A 21,085-nucleotide genomic window follows, 5' to 3' on the forward strand; every position below is an offset into this window, starting at 1 on the left:
GTGATGTACGGAAGTGAGAGCTGGACCATAAAGAAGGCTGATCGCCGAAGAATTGATGCTTTTGAATTATGGTGCTGGAGGAGACTCTTGAGAGTCCCATGGACTGCAAGAAGATCAAACCTATCCATTCTTAAGGAAATCAGCCCTGAGCACTCACTGGAAGGGCACATCCTGAAGCTCCAACACTTTGGCCACCTCATGAGATGAGAAGACTCCCTGGAAAAGACCCTGATGTTGGGAAAGATGGAGGGCACAAGGAGAAGGGGACGACAGAGGACAAGATGGTTCAAAAGTGTTCTTGAAGCTACCAACATGAGTTTTACCAAACTGCAGGAGGCAGTGGAAGACAGGAGTGCCTGGCGTGCTCTGGTCCATGGGGTCACAAAGAGTCAGACATGACTAAATGACTAAACAACAACAACAAGGAAAAGCGGGACATTCTGGGATCAAATCTGAAACCAGGGTGGCTTCTGTAAATCTGGGACTGTCCCTGGAAATTAGGGACACTTGGAGGGTTTGCACTAAACACATTAACAGCACACTGGCAAAAGGGGAGATAAGGATAGCGATGGACTGGGAACAGATACCAAAAAAATATTCTATCCCCGGTAAATGGGACCAATGGGACAACATGAAACTGATTTTGCAGTAATGAATGAATGTATATGAATGTAATGCTGCTGACATAAATCTTGATTAAAAGCTCCACTGAGACAATCTGTGATGGGCGCTGTCAAGTGGGCGAAGTTCCTGATGAACTTCTGGTAGAAGTTGCTGAACCCTAGGAACCTCTGCACGTCCTTCCAGGTTTTGGGGGTCTTCCATTCCAGCACCGCCTGCACCTTGCTGGGGTCCATAGCTAGCCCCTTGTCTGACAACTTGTACCCCAGAAACTTGACTTCTCTGGCATGAAATTGGCATTTTTCCAGCTTGACCCACAACTGGTGCTTCTGCAGTCTCTTTAGCACTTCTCTGATGTCTCTGACATGTTGCTTCTCATTGTCGGAATAGATTAGGATGTCGTCCAAAAAGGCTACGCAGTTCTTGTACAGCAGGGACCCCAACACGTGGTGCATGAAAGCTTGAAAACAGGCGGAGCCCGACTGTAATCCAAATGGCATAACTAAGTACTCAAAGGCCCCCGGGGGGGTGAACATGGTGGTTTTCATCCTTGGGTTCCCCCCCCCCGACAGTGTTCCAAGCAGTGAGCTGACCCAAAGGTGACCATCCACTGATGCCATGCCACTACTGGATCATGTAGTGCCAACCAGCTCATCCCTAATATTATTGGGGGTCCTGCCAGTGTGGCTACGTGAAAGGCAATGGTCTCCGTGTGCCTGGAAACCCTCATTCTCATTGGTGGGGTCTGGTGCGTCACTTCCCCTCCCAGCAGTTCTCTGCCATCGATGGTGATCACTTGCAAGGGGAAATCTAGGGGCAGCAGGTGGAGTTGGTGCTCCAGAGTGAAGTCCTTGCTGAAGAAATTGCAGGAGCTGCCTGAATCCAGCAGCCCCTTCACCTTGACTGTGTGCCCTTTCGGGAGTTCTAGCACCACTTCTATGGCTATAGCTGCCTTGGGGGGGTGTCTGGCTGGGGCACTTCTATTGGTTGCTGGCCTGGCTGCTGTGCCCGCTGACTGGCAGCCAAGCGTTGGCGTTTACCTGCGCCTGCCCCTTTCCCCCCTCCTCCTCACAGCCAGCGGCTCCCACCATCCCTTGCCATGCCTTTTTCTGAGGGCAGACCCTGGCAAAATGTCCTGGCCGTTGGCAGAGGAAACACTTCTTGGTGGTTTTCCAATCCTTTCCCTCCTTCTTGCGACCTTCACTGGAGTTTGAAACCTCGCACGCACGCGCGCCATCTATTTCCATTGGCTCAGCTGGCTGGGAAGGCTGCTTCGGCATTTCAGGAATGCGGTAGTCATGGCAACGTTCCCCTCTCCCTTCGCGCTTCTCCTGAGCCCGCGCTTCCTGCTGTACTCCAATCGCAAGCACAGCCTTGGTGAGCTGATCCATCGACTACGGGCGGGGCGCTCAGGAAAGCTCGTCCTTCATCGTTGGGGACAACCCCTCCTCAAATAACATTTGAATGGGCTCAGAGTCCAGATCCCACCCGAGCCGGTGGATCAGCATCGCAAAACGCGACCAGTAGTCTCTAACTGATTGGCTCCCCTGCTTGCACCCCATCAATTCCCGGCGAGTCACATTTTGCTCCACTTCACTGGAATACATTGCATCCATCACGCCAAAAAATTTCCTAAGGTCCTTCAAGGCAGCATTTTGTGTCACCATTAGGGGCCTGATCCATTCCCGGGCCCCATCCTGTAGATGCCCGACAATATAGGCTACCCTTTCCCCATCATCAGCAAAGTCATTATGCTGCAGTTCCAAAGCGTACTCTATTTCCGTTCGGAACGCGTTATAGTCCTGGGGCTTCCCCCCAAACTTGTGTACCAGTCCCGGTACCTTCCTTGCGACGGGGGTGGGTCTGACCTGTGCATCCTGAGTCCGCCTTTCGTCTAGCCGCGCCGTCAGCAGAGCCACATGCTGTTCTAAATCTCGGTTCCTCTCCACCAGATTTTGCACTCCAGCTGCTTGCTCCGTGGAGCCTGCTCCTCCGGTTTGGCTCATGGTGCTGCCTGCCTGTCGCTGTGCACAAGCAATGTCAGGGACTGATGGATTGCTGTAATGGTTATATGGGGTTGCTCGTGCGTAAGTTGCCGCACTCCTGGCTAGGTAGCCTGGTTAAACCTTTCCTGGCTGGACAGCCCTTCACTTCGTGACTGTTAGTCGCTAGCAGAATCCGTCAGTGGGCGTTTCTTGAACTTCTTCCAGCAAAGAAGTTCTTTGACGCCAAGTCTACGCCTACTTTCCCTGCGCGGAAGTCTTCTGCGCAGGGTGCGTGTGGGTAGCGGAGGATGTGTGCTCTCCCTGCTGGTCTCCAGCGAAGAGTCCTGGAGCCCTCTCTCCGATTCCCCCATCCACCCCCCTTTATCCCTGGTGTTACGCTGATTTCCTTCCCCAGCCGATGAGTCCCCTCTCTCCCTGCTTGGCCCTTCTCCGGCATCGCTTGGGAGCCCTGCCTCCACTTCTGGCTCCGATGTCAGTTCCCTGACAGATGTAAAATTACCGTATTTTTCGCACCATAGGACGCACTTTTTCCCCTCCAAAAATGAAGGGGAAATGTGTGTGCGTCCTATGGTGCAAATGCAGGCATTCGCTGAAGCCTGGAGAGTGAGAGGGGTTGGTGCGCACCGACCCCTCACGCTCTCCAGGCTTCGCGGACCTCTCCGCAAGCAGCGGGAGCGCTTCCGCTGCTTGCGGAGAGTTGCCAGCATGCCGAAGCCTGGGCACGCTGAGCTCAGCACGCCCAGGCTTCGCGGACCTCTCCGCAAGCAGCGGGAGCGCTCCCGCTGCTTGCAGAGACTTGCCTGCATGTTGAAGCCTGCGCGCGCTGAGCTCAGCGCGCCCAGGCTTCATGGACCTCTCCGCAAGCAGCGGGAGAGCTCCTGCTGCTTGCAGAGAGTTGCCAGCATGCCGGAGAGTTGCCAGCATGCCGAAGCCTGCGCGCGCTGAGCTCAGCGCGCCCAGGCTTCGCGGACCTCTCCGCAAGCAGTGGGAGCGCTCCCGCTGCTTGCAGAGACTTGCCTGCATGTTGAAGCCTGCACGCGCTGAGCTCAGCGCGTCCAGGCTTCGCGGACCTCTCCGCAAGCAGCGGGAGTGCTCCCACGGCTTGCAGAGAGCTGCCTGTTTGGGGGCTGGGGTCGGGGGAAGCTCAAGCTTCCCCCGCCCCAGCTCCGCGCCTGGGGGGAAATAATTTTTTCCCCTTTATTTCCCGCCCAAAAAAGTGGGTGCGCCCTATGGTCCGGTGCGCCCTATGGTGCGAAAAATACGGTAATTCAGGCACAAAGTGCACATAGAGTAGCACATGCAGGGCAATTTTAAAAAGAAGTATTGCTGTCCCAAGACAAACTTTACAGGTTTTGCAATAAGAGCAACGGGGTGTGTTCTTGATTCATTAACACAAGTTGGTGGCAATAGGAGCTTAAGATCAAAGGAAGGAAAGATATGGGTTACTAGTAAGGCTGGTTTCTGTTTTATTTCAAACTACTACACCACAAGCACAATAGCTCTGTCAGCACAAGACTCTTAATCTCAGAGTCAAGGGTTCAAGCCCCATTCTGGGTAAAAGATTCCTTTATTGCGGGGGGTTGGATTGGATGACCCTCATGGTCCCTTCCAACTCGATGATTCTATGATCGGGAGCAGGGGCAGACTTTGGTAATATGGTGCCCTGAGCAAGGACAACATTTTGCACCCTCTCCCTAAATATTTATTCTTTTCACAATATAATAATTCTTATTTTGCTCACCCTTGGCTCGGCACCCTGTGCTGGGGAACCGCCTGCACCACCCTAAATCTGACACCCTCTGGAGATAACATACAGTATGTGACTCCAGTGGAAGAAGCTAAGTAGAAGAGCTACTTTCAATAACGCAGGTGAAATGTTTCCTATACAGGAAGAATTGAGGCGGAACGCAGAATTCTAGAGAATTCTTTTCGTGGGGAGAGTTCTAGTCGGGGTTCTGGTTCCTGATTCTGTTAAACTAACCCATCTCCCATCACAGTGTTACTATTACCTCTCACACTGCTTCACTTACGACTCCCTTCTGCATCTCCATACCCCATATAAATGGAGGAAGATCCTACCTCCATGGATCTGAATGATCCAATTTAAAAGCCATTGAAGTTGATGGTCATGACTTTGTCTCACAGCAGTGAAGTCTACGGTTAAACTAAGCACTTTGTTTGGAAGCACATAATTCTCTTGTTAAAGTATTAGCGTGAATTACAAGGGTTTGTCATTCTTCAGTGTTTACCTCTATCCCTGGGATCTCTAGAATGTCACTTAAAATGCTGGGTGGATGCATCTCATCCCTAGTGCACATGTTAAGTATGTGCATGAATGCTCATCAGGGTTCCACATATTTTTGGCTCGGCTGACTTGCAAGACATAATTTATGTTGGCCATCAATCTACTAAGATCAAAGCAATGATCATTCAACATCAACTTTGTTGAACTGGCCATGTGGTTTGGATGCCTGATTATCGTCTTCCAAAGCAGCTACTCTGTTCCCAACTTAAGAATGGAAAGCAAAATGCTGGTGGATGACGAAAGAGGTTTAAAGACACTCTCAAGTCAAAACTTTTTAATGCAGTATAGGCATGAATAATAGGGAAACACTGGCCTGCGAGTGCTCCGATTGGAGAATAGCCTTACCAAAGGCACCATGGTCTTTGAAGAAGCACAAACTCAGGAAGAAAGGGAGAAACATGCTAAGAGGAAGCCACGTTTGGAAATCCTCACCGTGATCAACCCCTGCCCGGAAACCTATGTCCCCACTGTGGAAGGAAGTGTGGATCCAGAATTGGCCTCCACAGTCACTTACAGACACACTGTTAAGACCATATTCGTGGAAGACAATCTCACCAGCTACGAGTGATCGCCAAAGAAGAAGACCCCATATTCTTTGTCATGCATGGAGGGCTTCAAGAGAGAGGCAAGGTCTTCTCTCTTTGTGTCTATTGATTTCAATGGGTCAACACTTAGTTGGCTTAAAGCCCAGTTCTATCCCAGGCACCCTCTGTGCTTTGAGATCAATGGAGGCTGAACTATTCAGGAGGTCGCGAGAAGGGTTCCACTGTGCTGTCCTCCAAGCAAGCTTACCATTTGCAAGGCATGGCAGGTTGTGGGAAGGAATGGCAGCTCCAGCTGGCCAGTGCTCCCTGATCCTGTCACTAGGCAGAGAGGTGGCAGGTGAGTGCTGCTGCAATCTTCATTTCCACAGAATCCCTCTGGGCCTGATGTCAGGTACAATCCTGCCAATGCTGCCAAGATGCAGATACACTGAGAGCAATGCAAATGGAAGTTGCTGTACTCACCTCACCTGAAACTTTGTTTTCTTGTTGCTAAAGTCTATTTAAAAATAAATAAAAATTAAAGGTTGCTTTAATCAGCTTTGGTTGAAAAGGGAATAAAGAGAAGGAGGAAAAACACAAGTAGGACAACACCGGGAAGTCAGAAGTCAATGGAAATAACTGTGCATCAGTATTTATGGCTTTAAAAATCTCCTGATTTCACACAGTCCCTTTTAGATGAAGGTATGCTTAGTATTTTCTGCTCTTTCTTTTTTGAACAAGTCACAAGGAAAGATAACCGAGAAATTGAAATGCTTTAAAAGGAGCTTCCTGTCCCCTCTCAGAAGTAGCTTGTGGCTGAAAGGCATATTCAATTATTAAGAACAAAAAAATTCCTTCCAGTAGCACCTTAAAGACCAACTAAGTTAGTTCTTGGTATGCATGCACACTTCTTCAGATACACACGTGTGCATGCACACTTCTTCAGATACACACGGCTACCTATCTGTAACTGCAATTATTAAGAGTTTGTGAGGTGTCCCCCCCACCCTCAAAGACTAAAACCAACTCTGCTTTCCTGAGAGTCATCCTCTTTCTGTTCTGTCCATTTCCCCTCTGTCAGAGTGGACATCTCCGGACTCAGCCAAAAAACAGCAGCAAATGTCTTGGAGGGACAGCTAATTCTCTTTGCCACAGCAGGCACCATATGGCAGGTACTGTCCTTTCCTGAAATTTCCCAGGGGAGGAGAAAGCTTCTTGGGGCATCTAAGAAAAAGATAAAAGGAGAGTAGCAGAGATTATTGATTTGGCCTTTCCCAAAGCCATATTTGCACTTGCCTTTTGTCAGAGCCCTTTTCAGGAAGCAATTAAGGAAAGTAAATAAGTAAGGCTAGCAGCATACATATCATGGATTGGTCAGTGGTTAAGCTAGGGAAAAGGGGAGGGAGACAGTTTAAAAGATCAGGGGATTGAGCAGACCTGCTCCTCTATAGTGGTGCTATCAGGGCAAGGCCTTCTCAACCGAATGAGCAGGAGGGTCCCCAACAGAGGGCGGCAGGTTGGGGATGCCTGAGTAAGACCATTCAGATCAGAGTTGAGGAGAGAGAGACTCTAGGTTTCCCATCAGGGGGGCAGTTGTTTCCATCTGCCTTGCTCTACTGTCCAGCCCCCAGAGCTTTCATAAGGGAACTGCTTCCAGATAAAATAGTTTTATCAATAGCAAATATAAGAGAGTCTTAATTTCTCAACAAGGAGGAGACAATGGTCACTGAAGACACTTATGATTTTGTAGCCCATCTCATGAATGGATTTTGAGCCTGTTGTGCACATTGTTCTGTCCTCTGCACTGTTCCAGTCTCTCTGAGACTGTTATTTCTCGTCTGCCATTTTTACTAGAGGACATGAATTCTGAGATCAACACAGTACATCTGATCTCTGTAACCGGCATGATAACAATATGCTTCCAACCACAGATAGCCAGTCTTTGGCCCTTCATGTTGTTGGACTCCAACTCACATCAGCTCCAACCATGGTTAGGGATGGTGGCAGTTGTAGTCCAACAAAATCTGAACCCGAGGTCGAAGAATACTGTTTACAACCCCCCAATCTGTTATTGTAAATGTGTTATTGCATGATCAGTTGTTCTTGGTTGTTGAGTCTACATGAGTGTAAAGGGAAACATTGTTAACAGTGGGGTCAAATGGGAATTGAATGCAAAGAAGTACAGTGGTACCTTGGGTTAAGAACTTAATTCATTCTAGAGGTCCGTTCTTAACCTGAAACTGTTCTTAACCTGAGGTACTGTGATAGGAATTTTATGGTTTTAGATATATGGCAACGTTCATAACCACACGTACATAGATCAGCACAGGAAAGCCAACCTGGAACCATTTTGATTCCTAAACTGAACAAATGTTTCTCTGCATGGTCAAAATGGAAAAGCCTCCCCATTGTCTCTTCATTCACAAATCCTGTCTTAATCTGTGTTTGAATAAGGGTGTGAGCCTTATCATTACAAAAGACTGCCCAGGCTCCCCAAGAAATCCAATCAAGTAACCTGCCAGACAGGAAATAAACAAAGCGACAGGAGAAAACAACATGCAAATGTTCTGTTTTAGACCGCCTTATCTGAGGGGTGGTCTTAGGTTACACCCCTTCTGTGATGAATGCATAATGTTTCTGGGGGTGGTCTTGATCTACAGGATGGGAATTTCAAAAGTCTTTATAAGCCCTTGCACAGCAATTTTGGGGGTCCTCTTCCTCTCCTGCGTGTGAGGGGAGCACCCTGTTGCAACAGATCAATAAAGATCAAGCTTACTAGCTGCTTTGCTTCTCAATATTCTCTGGTTGGCCTCTGTTATTTTCTCCTACCAATAGGGAACCTATGTAAGGACTCTATATGGGCTCTTGGATACCCCATAAGGGAAAAGGGCATATTTTTATTTACAACAGTACCACTTTAGCTAATGGGGCATCTCGCTGCTTAACTTAGCATTGCTAAAGAGTCAATCACAAGATTTATGAGTACGAATAACTAGGAGTGTTTACCAAACCAGAAGTGATTATTAAAGAAGAATGTCATAATCAAGTAAGCATAACATTGCTAGCAGAAAAGTTATCCCCAAAACTTCTTTTAGGCAGAGGCCAAATAAAAGAAGACTCCTTTCTGAGTGAGTGGCAAGACTTTATTCTATATTATTCTATATATGGATATAAACAGAAGTGGCAATATGATTCCAGCACAATACCCAAGTATCTGCAGTTCTCGGATTCCAGCCAAATGTAAGGATGCTAGAATAATGAATGTGAGAAACCCCCAGTTGCTTGCCAAAAGGGGGGGGTGTTTAGTCCTTCAAAATCATTCTAGTCACATATGCACACCCTCATAGATACTAGAAATTATGCTTTGCCATTTTAGGTTTTGTTTTTTTAAATAATGCATTTTTATTTTGAGGGTCCTTTGTTATATAGGAAATATTGTTTAAATATGTGCATGCATCCCAGGGAGGGCACGTTTGGCATACTCCATTGTGACAGATGTCAAAAATATGTGTATGAGAGGAATTTTGTATGTAACATGCCAATATAAGGGTGTTTATTTTTTTTAAAAAGGAAATAAATAAAATAAAAAAGATGCAGGACCAGAATTAAGATGTCAAATTGGAAGCCAAATGGTAGAGCCAAGCAGGATTTTTCAGAAGAAAGCTATATAAACATAGACTGTTTGGTAGATTCAGAACACTAATACAAAGATGTACTAAAAGGAAAATGTGCCATTACGGTGCATTAATATCCCTAGAGCAGCATTCTCCTGTGATCTTTTCCATTATGTTTTGTTCCTGTTTATTCCCCACAGACTTTACTCATTCAATTTGTTCCCTTTAACCTTCCTCAGCTTACATCCTCACAGTCACTTGAAGCCTAAGAAACGAGTAATGTATTACAGATGGGTGTTATCCCTGTCAAAGCCATTCCCCTCATCCCCATTTGCTTGGTTTTAAATAAAAGCAACAGCAGCTCATATCACATGCGTATGAGCATTTGTTTGTGCAAACCTGCTCCTGTTGCATCAGCCATTGCCAGCCGCAATAAGTGCTGGAACAAAAAAAAAATGAAAATGGAATCATGCAGTTCAGCAATATTGCTAATTACCAGGGCAAAGTTGCTGCACCAGGGCAAAGTAGCACAACTGACTGGCGCATGTGTCTGAATACATAAAGCCAGCAGTTTAATAAGGGAAAAAATGCCACCCCTGAAAGGACAGCACTTTTCTCCATTTACAGTGGTACCTCAGGTTAAGAACTTAATTCGTTCTGGAGGTCCGTTCTTAACCTGAAACTGTTCTTAACCTGAAGCACCACTTTAGCTAATGAGGCCTCCTGCTGCTGCCATGCCGCCGCTGCATGATTTCTGTTCTCATCCTGAAGCAAAGTTCTTAACCCAATGTACTATTTCTGGGTCAGCAGAGTCTGTAACCTGAAGCGTCTGTAACCCGAGGTTTCACTGTATCGTTCTTTTTGCCCTTTGAGTGCAGCCCTAAATGGCCTCAGTCCAGTATACCTGAAGGAGCGTCTCCACCTCCATCGTTCTGCCCAGACACTGAGGTCCAGTGCTGAGGGCCTTCTGGCGGTTCCCTCCCTGCGAGAAGCCACGTTACAGGGAACCAGGCAGAGGGCCTTCTGGGTAGTGGCGCCCCCCCTGTGGAACGCCCTCCCACCAGATGTCAAAGAGAAAAATAACTACCAAACTTTTAGAAGACATCTAAAGGCAGCCCTGTTTAGGGAAGATGTTAATGTTTAATAGGTTATTGTATTTTAGTGTTTTGTTGGAAGCCGCCCAGAGTGTCTTGGGAAACCCAGCCAGATGGGCGGGGTATAAATAATAAATTATTACTACTACTACTACTACTACTACTACTATTACTATTATTACCATCCCGGACTCTGCTGTCAAATCGTTCATTCTCCTTTGTTGCTCTGAACATGTGATTCCCCTCTCTGGAGTCCGCCTTTGGATTCAGCACAAACTCTGTGTCCTTATCTTCAAAGCTCTCCGTTACCCTTCTCCTGCCTTTATCACACCACTCTTGTATGCCCAGACAGCGACCTTTGCTTCTCCAGAACCTTCAGCCAACTGAAGATCTCTTCATTCACTCAGTTGACTCTGCCACTTCTCCCTCCTTGCTCCATATGTCCAGAAAGATCTAACAAGTGTGAGGCAATCTGTCTTCCTTAAATTCCCTCCTCAACTCCCCTCTTATCACCTGCATTCATCTTCTTCCCCTTCCACCTATGTCTTATCCTCTTACTGTGAGCTGCATTTATTTATCACTTTCTGCAAAAGTGTCTCGCAGCAACTTACATTTCTCGTTAGGGCAGGGACCTGGTCTCTTGTACTTTGTACACATATTGATAGCAGACTTTCACCTTCAATTCCGTATCTTGCATTTCTGCTGTTTTAGCAGCTGATTGTCCTAACAAAAATGCAGTCGCTAGTAGAGGTTTGTTTTAAATGTTTAACCTTACCCTGGGCAAATCATATTCATATTTGTAATCATAATAAAAATCAAGCCAAAGATGGGGAGTCTGTGGCCCTGCAAGATGTTGTTGGTTGTCCAGTGGTAGGAGCTGATGAGAGTTGTAGTCCAACAACATTCTGGAGGGCCACTGGTTAGCCACCCCTCTTTTAAACTATAAACAAGCCCAATGAAATTTGCCACTTACAGGTGTGCATACGTGGCCATTTTCCCCGTAGCTCAAATTATGTCAGACATTTAAAGACTTGTGCTCAGCATTTGCTCGATTAATGCTTCTCATTAAAGCTGTCTGTTTAACAAGGCAGTAGAATGCATTAAATATTTGTTCAGATCTGTTAATACTGAGCCAGTACTACCTTCCCTCACATGCAGTAAAAGGTGCACAATAAAACAAGCATATTAAGTAGGAATGCTACTGAGTTTGATAAGTGACAGGAGTAACTCTTTTTTCGGCTTTTTACAGACATCAGTTCCAATGAAGATGTCAAGGCTATCCAGGCAGCACACATAACACAACAGAAAGCATGCATATAGAGTAAGAGGTGCAGCCCATTTTTTCCCCACCGATTGCTTTTAAAAATTAAGTGTACTTGGGGACCCCTTGCAAACCTTTCTCACAAATGTCCAGCAGCCAGGAGCTGGGTAGTTGTATGGGTAGGTGTTTTGCACATGCTCAGAACATACAGTTATGGAAAAGAACATTGAACTGTCTTGTTTTCAAGCAGAGATGTATCCCTTTCTTCATCCATTGCAAGAACCACAGTACAGTCATACCTTGGTTTGAATGTGCTTCAGGTTGAGCGCTTTTGGGTCGCGCTCCGCGGCAACCCGGAAGTAACGGAGCACGTTACTTCCAGGTTCCGCTACTTGCGCATGCGCAGACGCTAAAAATGATGTCACGTGCATGCGCGGAAGTGGCAAAACGCGCCCCGCGCACGCACAGATGCGTCGTCGCATCTTACGTTCTATTCAGGATGCGAACGGGGCTCCAGAACGGATCCCGTTCGCATCCCGAGGTACCAAGATCTAGTTGATTTTTTTTCGCCCCAAGTACAGTGGTACCTCGTGTTACATATGCTTCAGGTTACATACCCTTCAGGTTACAGACTCCGCTAACCCAGAAATAGTTCCTTGGGTTAAGAACTTTGCTTCAGGATGAGAACAGAAATTGTGCTGCGGCGGCGCAGCCGCAGCGGGAGGCCCCATTAGCTAAAGTGGTGCTTCAGGTTAAGAACAGTTTCAGGTTAAGAACGGACCTCCGGAACGAATTAGGTACTTAACCCGAGGTATCACTGTAGAACATGACAAGACTGCATCAAACAAGTTGATCAGTGGTAGGAGATAATCTTAGAGGCCGTAAGGAATTCCCTGGGTAGGAATGCTTCCATGTAATTCCTTGGTTATCTTCAGGTACTCTAGCTCCTGTGTGAAGCAATACAGTTGCAAGATCTTACAAAGCAGCCCCAGCATTTTTATTTTTCAGTATTGCTTATGCTGAGAGGTTGATACCCTATATGTACAGCGCAAACATCTGCTGGCAAGGGAGCCGATTTGTGCCCAAGATTGAGGGTGCCCAGCACATGCCCTGCGTGTGACATCATGAGCACGGTGCATGCACAACATCGCATCATCAGAAGGGGCCGAGTGTGGAGCTCTATGGGTTCTATGGCCGGTGGCTCCTCCTCTCGTACTCAGGAGGAGCTTACCAGTGGCGTAGGAAAGGGGGGAGGCCGCCCCAGGTGCCATCATGGGGGCGTTACAAATTATCAAGGAACAATTACTAGTTCATAAAAAACTTTTTTTTTGAAAATGACTGCTCCAAAGGTCTTATCTTACTACACAAGGGATTATGTAGCTATACAGTGGATGCTCAGGTTGCGAACGTGATCCATGCGGGAGGCACGTTTGCAACCCGCAGCATTCACAACCCACAGCGCCAAGTCTGCGCACACGAGGGTTGTGATTAGGCACTTCTGCGCATGCGCAAAGCGCGATTTAGTATTTCTGCGCATGTGTGAGCGCCGAAACCCGGAAGTAACCCATTCTGGTACTTCCATGTTTGGTGCAGTACACAACCCAAAAACACGCAACTTGAAGCGTCTGTAACCCGAGGTATGACTGTATATGAAATTTCATGCATATCAGTTAATATCTTGATACTCCTCCACGAAAATAGCTGTTTACTTGGCTAATTTCCTATGTCATGAAGGCTGAAATTTCAATTCAGTGGAGCAGGGTCCAGATATTAACTGATTTGCATGGAATTTCAGATATAGCTATATAATCCCTAGTTTAGGAAGATAAGACCTTTGGAGCAGGCTTTTTTTTTTTTAGTTTTTTTATGAACCACCCTTCTGCCTTAGCCTCCCCTGGGCTTCCCGGGTCCTGAAAAGTTAGCCTTTGTGAAGAAAATGACATTATGCCAAGTAGATTAGGCCTTGCCTTGCCTTCGCCCCACCCCCTGCACGCAGCTGATTTTTCTTGATTTTACTGCTGTGGTGTTTTTGTTTTTTTTGTGTGTGTTTTTTGGTAAACCACTTTGCAGGTTTTTAAAGAGAAATTTTATTAAATAAATAAAACAACACAAGCCAAAACACAATCCATCCTGTAGATTTAAGTATCTGTCCATAGTCGCCTACTTGTTATCAGAGGCCCAGAATCCACATTCCTTTGTAAGAAAATATGAAATAACATAAAACCATTTTTGCAGGCAGAAAACAAACAAACAAACAAAATCAATGGGGGGGGGAGTGACAAGAAATTTTCCGCACCGGGTACCACCTGACCTTCCTACGCCTCTGGAGCTGACCACTGAAGCCATGCTACACTTGGATCTGCATTCGGTCTCCTCCGCCCTCTCAACAATTAGGAACCCAGATCCTCCCAACAGATATGGGGGGGGGGCAAAGGATGCCAGGCTTTAAGACACACACAGCATTAGAGGGCAGGTGTTCAGCTCACGTTTCCTCCTATCTCCTGTGTTGTTCTATATGGAAGATAGAAACCTCATGTCTCATCTGTGTGTTACCTTTTTGGGGGTACATCTAAAATATAATTTGTGAAATGGAAGAGATGAGCAAAGAACATCTGCATTGCACCCAAAAAATCCAAATATTTCCTAAAATATTCTTTTGCATTCCCTCCTTTGGAGCGACAAACTAGATGTGATATTAAATGCCTATTTGCATTTAACATAGAGGTTTTAAAAAGTGCAAATACAATCCAGAGTAGGTTATTGAGTTTGCAGCAAGCATGAGAGTGGAACATAGCAATCTCCTCTTCTGCTTCAGTCCCGAGGAAAATCCCTCCCTTGAAGCTGCTAGTGGCACTGGAGGGGGATGTCCTCCCAGTGTAAATGCCATCTGCAGGAGAGGGATTTTCTTCAAGGACCAAAACAAAGGAAGAAAAGGTCAAATTGCTCTCCTGTGGCTGCTGTGATCCTGATAATTATTATCGCCTCCCTCCCTCGATGATGCAAGTGACATTTTAAAAAAAATCTGTGCATTGTGAAATGCAAAGATGCATTTAACATTGCATCTAGTTTGGCTCTGAGATGTTAGTCAAAGGCCAGTGGGTGGTTTTCCTAGCTAATAATGTGAAAGGGAACTCTACTGATGTACAAGGCAAATGGTGCAGAGTGCAGGAAAATGGGCTCACAGTGCAGAAGAAATTGAATCAGAGCAATAGCATGTCGAATGAAAAGGAAGCAGGAGTGGCAGAAAAAGGCAGTGGTCTCTGGCTGCATTAATATTCACCACTTGCCTCTTCTCTGTAAAAAAACAACAACCCCACAAGACTTTTCCTGCCTTTCTGTTTCTCTGTTCTCATTGATTGTCTGCCTTCTCACCTCGACACTCACCCTGCTGTTATATACACAAAAACAGAGCATATTGCATTAATACTATCCACTTATCCACAGTCCTGTCCACCCCAAGCCACTTTTTCTTCTAGGAATATTCTCTATATCACTGCTATTGCCTGGGGAATTGATGTAAAGATGCCCTCACAAACTAGGGATGGGAGATGCATAATTTGTTTGTTTATTGCATTTATATTCAAATTTTCACCCCAAGGAAGTTAAGGTTCCATACATGGTTCTCCTTCTTGTCATGTGATCTCTGTGAGAGAGGTTAGACTGAGAGGTAGTAACTGGCCCAAGATCATCCAGTGAGGGGGGATTTGAACCCTGCACTCCCAGCAGTGGCGTAGCGTGGGGGTGCAGGGGGGCCGGCCGCACCGGGTGCAACATCTGGGGGTTAGGGAAATCCACGGGTTAGGGGGCGCAAATCCATGGGTTAGGGGGCGCTAATTACTTGCCTTGCCCCGGGTGCTGATAACCCACGCTACGCCACTGACTCCCAGGTCCTAGTCCAACACTCTAACCACTACATCCCTAAATTTCTGGACCCAGCTGTAGTAATGCTGCATCAGCCTTGAAAATGATAGTGTTGTGAATCTAGCACAGGCTGCTGTGTGCTTTGCTTCTGCACCCCAGTCATCATACCTGCTGAGTTATAAAACTATGAAACAGGTATTAGCTCCAAAAGGAGGAATCTTTCCTGTAAATTTGTCCTGCAGCTCTCTGCTGCTGGAGAGAACTACAGAGTGTGAAACTACCACTATATATTGCAGGCTGGACATTTGGGGAAGTTAGATAACCCCACCTAGAGAAGCACTTCCTTAAAAAATGCCTACATCATGTAGGGCACATTGATCACTAGATAAACTGGTTATATCACAAGGCTCTACTGTTACACATCTGGACAGAAGATTTCCCTGCCACATGAATTTAGCTAAGAATTACTTTTCATCTTCTCAACACTGTTGTTTTACACCTTCATGTTCCTTTTGAAGTCAGCCTAAAATCTCAGAAGCCCTTGGTTGCACAAGGTTAGAGTGAACCTGGTACGAAAACGATGCCCTGATGATTCACTATTTGGAAATCCAGGTCAAAAGAGGAACACAATGTAAAGTAGCAATTAAGTCTCTGCTTGCCTTTAATTCCACCTGAGTGCCCATGTGTATATGTTCCTCTAACAACTGTACTGCACCTCTACAAATCATGTTGCCAGGGCCAGACAATGCTCTTGGCAACAGGCAGCCAATTCAGGCTTGGCAGCATCCAAACCCAGACACCACAGAGGAGACAGGGAGCCGGACTTGGATTTCTAGGCATGTGTGATCCCAGTGCAAGTCATCACTCAGACATGAAACTCAGTGGGTGACATTGACAGGTGACGATTACTTAGCCTAACCTACCTCACCGGGTTGTTATGGGGATAACAGGAGGGGGATGCAGACATTGCCCTGTGCTCCTTGGAAGAAATGCAGGGGGAAATGTAATTGATAAATAAACACTGAAGTAAACAGCACCTCCCAGCAGTTTCACAGGCAGCAGTTTCAGAACTGAGTTGCTGGCAAAGCCAGCCCTTTCCTCCAGATATGTGCATGCACGCAACATAGATAGACTATGTAAGATATATGATCATACTGTGGTGGGTATTCAGATGAGGATTTATCCCCCTTCCTGTTCCCATGCTGCTTTCCACTGTAAATCTCTTCCCACACCCTGGCAGCTGCTATTTTGACCCATAGGAAATACTTATGGGTTATGTTTATGCTTATTCAATCAGATTTGCTTCCAGGGAAGTTTACAAAATTTGATTCCAGAGCAGAGTACATTAAAACATTGTTCTCCAACAGAATGTGAGTGGAGGGAGACTCTGCTTGAATACAATCAAACACTGGTGAGGGTTCTTCATCGAACTACTTAGTGGCAGTGAAGGCAGCAAAAGTAAGGCTGCACCCCAAAAGTAAGGACACCCCAAAAGTAAGGAAACCCCAAAAGTTGTTGAGCTTGCACTCTGGACCCTTGCACGTCTTAGCTGATAAAAACTAGCAAGGAAGGGACAGCTGGCTGGGCCAGGGGTGGTCCCTGCCTGCTTGAAGGAAGCAGTGGTAGAACCACTCCTTAAGAAACCCTCCCTGGACTTGGAAAATCTAACAAACTATTGGTCAGTTGCTTTCCCCCTTGTGGGGCAAGATTCTTGAGCGGGGGCGGGGGCGGGAGATCAGATCCAGGGAGTCTTGGATGAAACTGATTTTCTAGCTCCATTTCAATTGGGGTTAGGCCAGTTTTGGCACAGAAACTGTTTTAGTTGCCCTGTATAATGACCTCTGTCAAGAGCGAGACAGGGGAAATGTGTCCTTGTTAATTCCACTCAGCCTATCAGCTGCTTTCGATACCATCAACCACAGTATCCTTCTGGAGCAGCTGTCTGAGTTAGGGGTGGGTGGCATTGCTTTGCTGTGGTTCCAGTGCTACTTAGATGATTGTTTCCAGAGGGTGATGCTCGGAGAGTGCTCTTCAGCCCCATGGAACCTTCAGTGTGGGGTTAGATTCCATTTGTGGAATCTTCTCCCCAAGGAGGTTTGGGGCGACACCTTCAAGTACAGTGGTACCTCAGGTTAAGAACTTAATTCATTCTGGAGGTCAGTTCTTAACCTGGAACTGTTCTTAACCTGAGGTACCACTTTAGCTAATGAGGCCTTGCACGGCTGCTGCACTGCCAGAGCACAATTTCTGTTCTCATCCTGAAGCAAAGTTCTTAACCCAAGGTACTATTTCTGGATTAGCGGAGTCTGTAACCTGAAGCGTCTGTAACCCAAGGTACCACTGTATACACCTTTAAGTGCCAGATGAAATCATTCCTCTTCAACCAAGCCTTTGGCTGGTTAATATCTATATCAGGGCAGCCCAACTGTTCTGCACACACACCCCAGTCAGTTATTTAGTGATAGCAAATCTGTGTATTAGTAGTAGGTAGAAGGAATAACAATGCTGCCCCTTTCAGAAAAGATAGTGCCTGTCCCCCTTTTTAGACCCCAAGACAGGTTGGGATATGTAGGCACAGCAATAGTCTACTTTCTATTGGCTCTGCCAGAGAGTGGGAAAATATCTCCCTTCTATTGGCTCTGGCCAGAGCGGGAAGAAACATCCCTTCCTCCTTTGTAAACTAGTGGCAGTCTAGTTATCACGAACCCAAGAAGAAGGGCGAATGCACTTCGTCCTCACAGAGCTCCACAGAGAACTTCACAGAAAGCTTCTAACCATCTTCATTCAGAGCCACAGAACAGCCTATTGGAATGTGGGTAATATTTCTACATGTGCCTTGATTATCTTCAATGAATCTATGTACGAGAGCTTTGGGGAGTCTTGTTAGTACTATCCAGAAAGAGAGCAACATCTCCAGATGGTACAGTAAGGACAGTCTCTTGAACAAGAATTTGCATGTGTAAAGAAGAAAGTGGTTCACAAATCAGCCTTCCCTTTGTACATGTGAAACTAGCCCTGTTGGTCTCCCAGAGCAATTTACAAATGCAAACAATGTTTTAAAGTCTAAATCAGCAAGAAAAGTGCATCCTGCTTTTCCTAGCAAATTTATGCAACTCTGCAACTCTCCACACCCAGGAAGTCTTCTCCATTGCAATTCCATGGAAGTGCTAATTCCCCATTGCAAAGCTCACATACCTTCTCAAACAGCTAAACTGGAAGATTACAGGAATAAAACTCTAGAGAAAAAGGCACAGCTAAAAGCAGGGGTAAAAAAAAAAAAGCAAACTTCTTAAGGAAGATATTCCTATCCTTTCTGCCACAGCTAAGAGAGTCAAGGAAGCTGCCCAGAGTGGCTGGGGAAACCCAGCCAGATGGGCGGGGTACAGATAATATATTATTATTATTATTATTATTATTATTATTATTATTATTATTATTATTATTGTTGTTGTTGTTGTTGTTGTTGTTGTTGTTGTTGTTATTATTATTATTATTATTACTTTCGGCAGCAGTGTTACCATGTGGCTCAAAACTGCTATTGCGGTTTTAATATTCTAAATTCTGTGAGCCTTCTGAGAGGAGGAACTGACCCTTTTGACCACATGGCTAGGGCCTGCTTCCTCAGATCAGGCAAGATGCATCCATGCAGCTCTAGTGGGTGAACAAAAACTAGCACTCCAGCAAGTTTAGGAGCGCCATGACTTCAATCTTTTCCAAAATTGACTATGAGGGATCAAACTGTGGGACTTGGCAGACATACTATTCAGGCTGGCAGCAGCTAAAAGAAATCAACAGCTTCCTGGCCTTGCGTGTCTTGATCAACACATGTCCCAGAAAGAAATCACAGCTAAGCTTCTGCTACCTCTACACGAAAGGTGGGGTACAGAGGTCACCACCTACAAAGAAAAGCATGGTGGTGCCTATCCCCCTTTGTCACACAGATCACGAAAGAAAGAAGTGACCCACAAACTGACTTGGCTGGATTCTATGGAAATTCTTAAAGGTAAAGGGACCCCTGACCATTAGGTCCAGTCGTCACTGACTCTGGGGTTGTGACGCTCATCTCTCTTTATTGGCCAAGGGAGCCAGCGTACAGCTTCAGGGTCATGTGGCCAGCATGACTAAGCTGCTTCTGGCAAACCAGAGCAGCGCATGGAAATGCCGTTTACCTTCCCGCTGGAAGGTATTTATCTACTTGCACTTTGATGTGCTTTCAAACTGCTAGGTGGGCAGGAGCAGGGACCGAGCAACGGGAGCTCACCCCCTTGCGGGGATTCGAACCGCCGACCTTCTGATTAGCAAATCCTGGGCTCTGTGGTTTAACCCACAGTGCTACCCGCGTCCCTCTATGGAGATTCTTACAAAGAGAATAAATCCACTAGGGACATCACACCCAAAGTAGTGCTTTCAGTGAGGAAGACAGACGTGTTAGACGATGCCAGCAAGCCCAAGATGGAGAAGTCGACGGAGTCAGCCTGTCCATTGCACAAGAAACCATACCCTTTGAACAAATGCAGAGAGTTCAGAGAGGAGCCACTGGGAGAGCGGTAAGCCTTGCTAAAGGACCAAGGACCACATGGCAAAGGACCGTCTGACCAAGGTCAAGTGTCGTGAGAAGCACCCAACTGACTTACACCCAAATAGCTCTGCTCCGGCACACTCTTCAGGTTCTTCAGCTGAAGCAGCTCCAGCGGCAGTGGAAAGGACGCCAAAACCAGCTGCGAATGAGCCAGGACAGAGGTGGGTGTCTGCTGCACTCAGGTTTGTGGTGTGGAAAACGGTGGCCAGTTTTGCAAACAGGTAAGCCTGGCCAAGGTTTTCACTGCAGGGCATCCGGAGCAGGCTGTGAAGATGTATGTTGTATTGGATGGGCAAAGCAACCGAACCCTGGCTAGACCAGAGTTCTTTGACCTCTTCAGCTTGGGTGGGAAACAGATACAGTTCACTCTCAATATGTGTGCTGGTGTCCAGAGCCAGGACTGACCTGCTGGGAGCCTGAAGGGCCCTGCCCTGCTTCTCTCCACCTGGCTTGGGGCGGGGCCTGACAGGCTCCATAAAGGAGTGCTTCTACGACTGCTGGGCAGAGAGGGCTCCGTTTTTGTTTTTAAATTGCTTTTATTTTTTCTCTTTGTCATTTTAAATTGTGATTTCCGAGCACAATTCAAAGTGTTGGTGCTGACCTTTAAAGCCCTAAATGGCCTCGGTCCTGTATACCTGAAGTAGCATCTGCACCCCCATCGTTCACTGAGGTCCAGCGCCGAGGGCCTTCTGGTGGTTCCCTCATTGCGAGAAGTGAGGTTACAGGGAACCAGACAGAGGGCCTTCTTGGTAGTGGCACCCACCCCTTTCAACTCCGTAAAAAATTTAGACACAACTCCACATAAACAAGAACACAGAGCGAGCCACTGAAAGATTCGGATACCAGCACAGTTAGCAGTGATAAACAAAGAGAGGCCAACTTATTAAAAAAACAACAACAAGTCAAGCTTTCTTCATATATCTACGGTATATATCCAATGCTTCACTGTGAGACAAGATATTTAAATATATTCATTATGGTAAAAAGATCTACGTTACTTTCACAAATTTGGGTCTGTACAAATTGCAGCAGTATTTCCTGATTAAGTTATGAAGAACCAAGTCAGATATAACTGTTAAATACTGGAATTTGACAGAGACTCTAAAAACATTACCGAGTGGTAGTAAATGCACATGAGGCAAGGGAAAAGGGATGAAAAGCCATTTTGTCGATTTCATGGACAAGATGTTAGCGAACGTACATGCAGAACCCTTCACTAC

General features: G+C 46.3%; 1 protein-coding gene across 1 annotated transcript in view; it reads left to right on the top strand.

Moving 5' to 3' along the window:
• Nucleotides 1-19,995: 19,995 nt before the first annotated feature.
• The window catches only part of B4GALT5 (beta-1,4-galactosyltransferase 5), a 49,109-nt gene continuing 48,019 nt past the window's right edge, over nt 19,996-21,085 (top strand). The window contains exon 1 of the mRNA XM_081917153.1: nt 19,996-20,026. Coding sequence (XP_081773279.1) covers nt 20,011-20,026 — 16 coding nt within the window. The 5' untranslated portion in view covers nt 19,996-20,010. The remainder of the gene's footprint in view (nt 20,027-21,085) is intronic.

The sequence above is a fragment of the Podarcis melisellensis genome, assembly GCF_964234715.1.
Source record: "Podarcis melisellensis genome assembly, chromosome: 6".
NCBI classification, from domain to species: Eukaryota; Metazoa; Chordata; class Lepidosauria; order Squamata; family Lacertidae; genus Podarcis; species Podarcis melisellensis.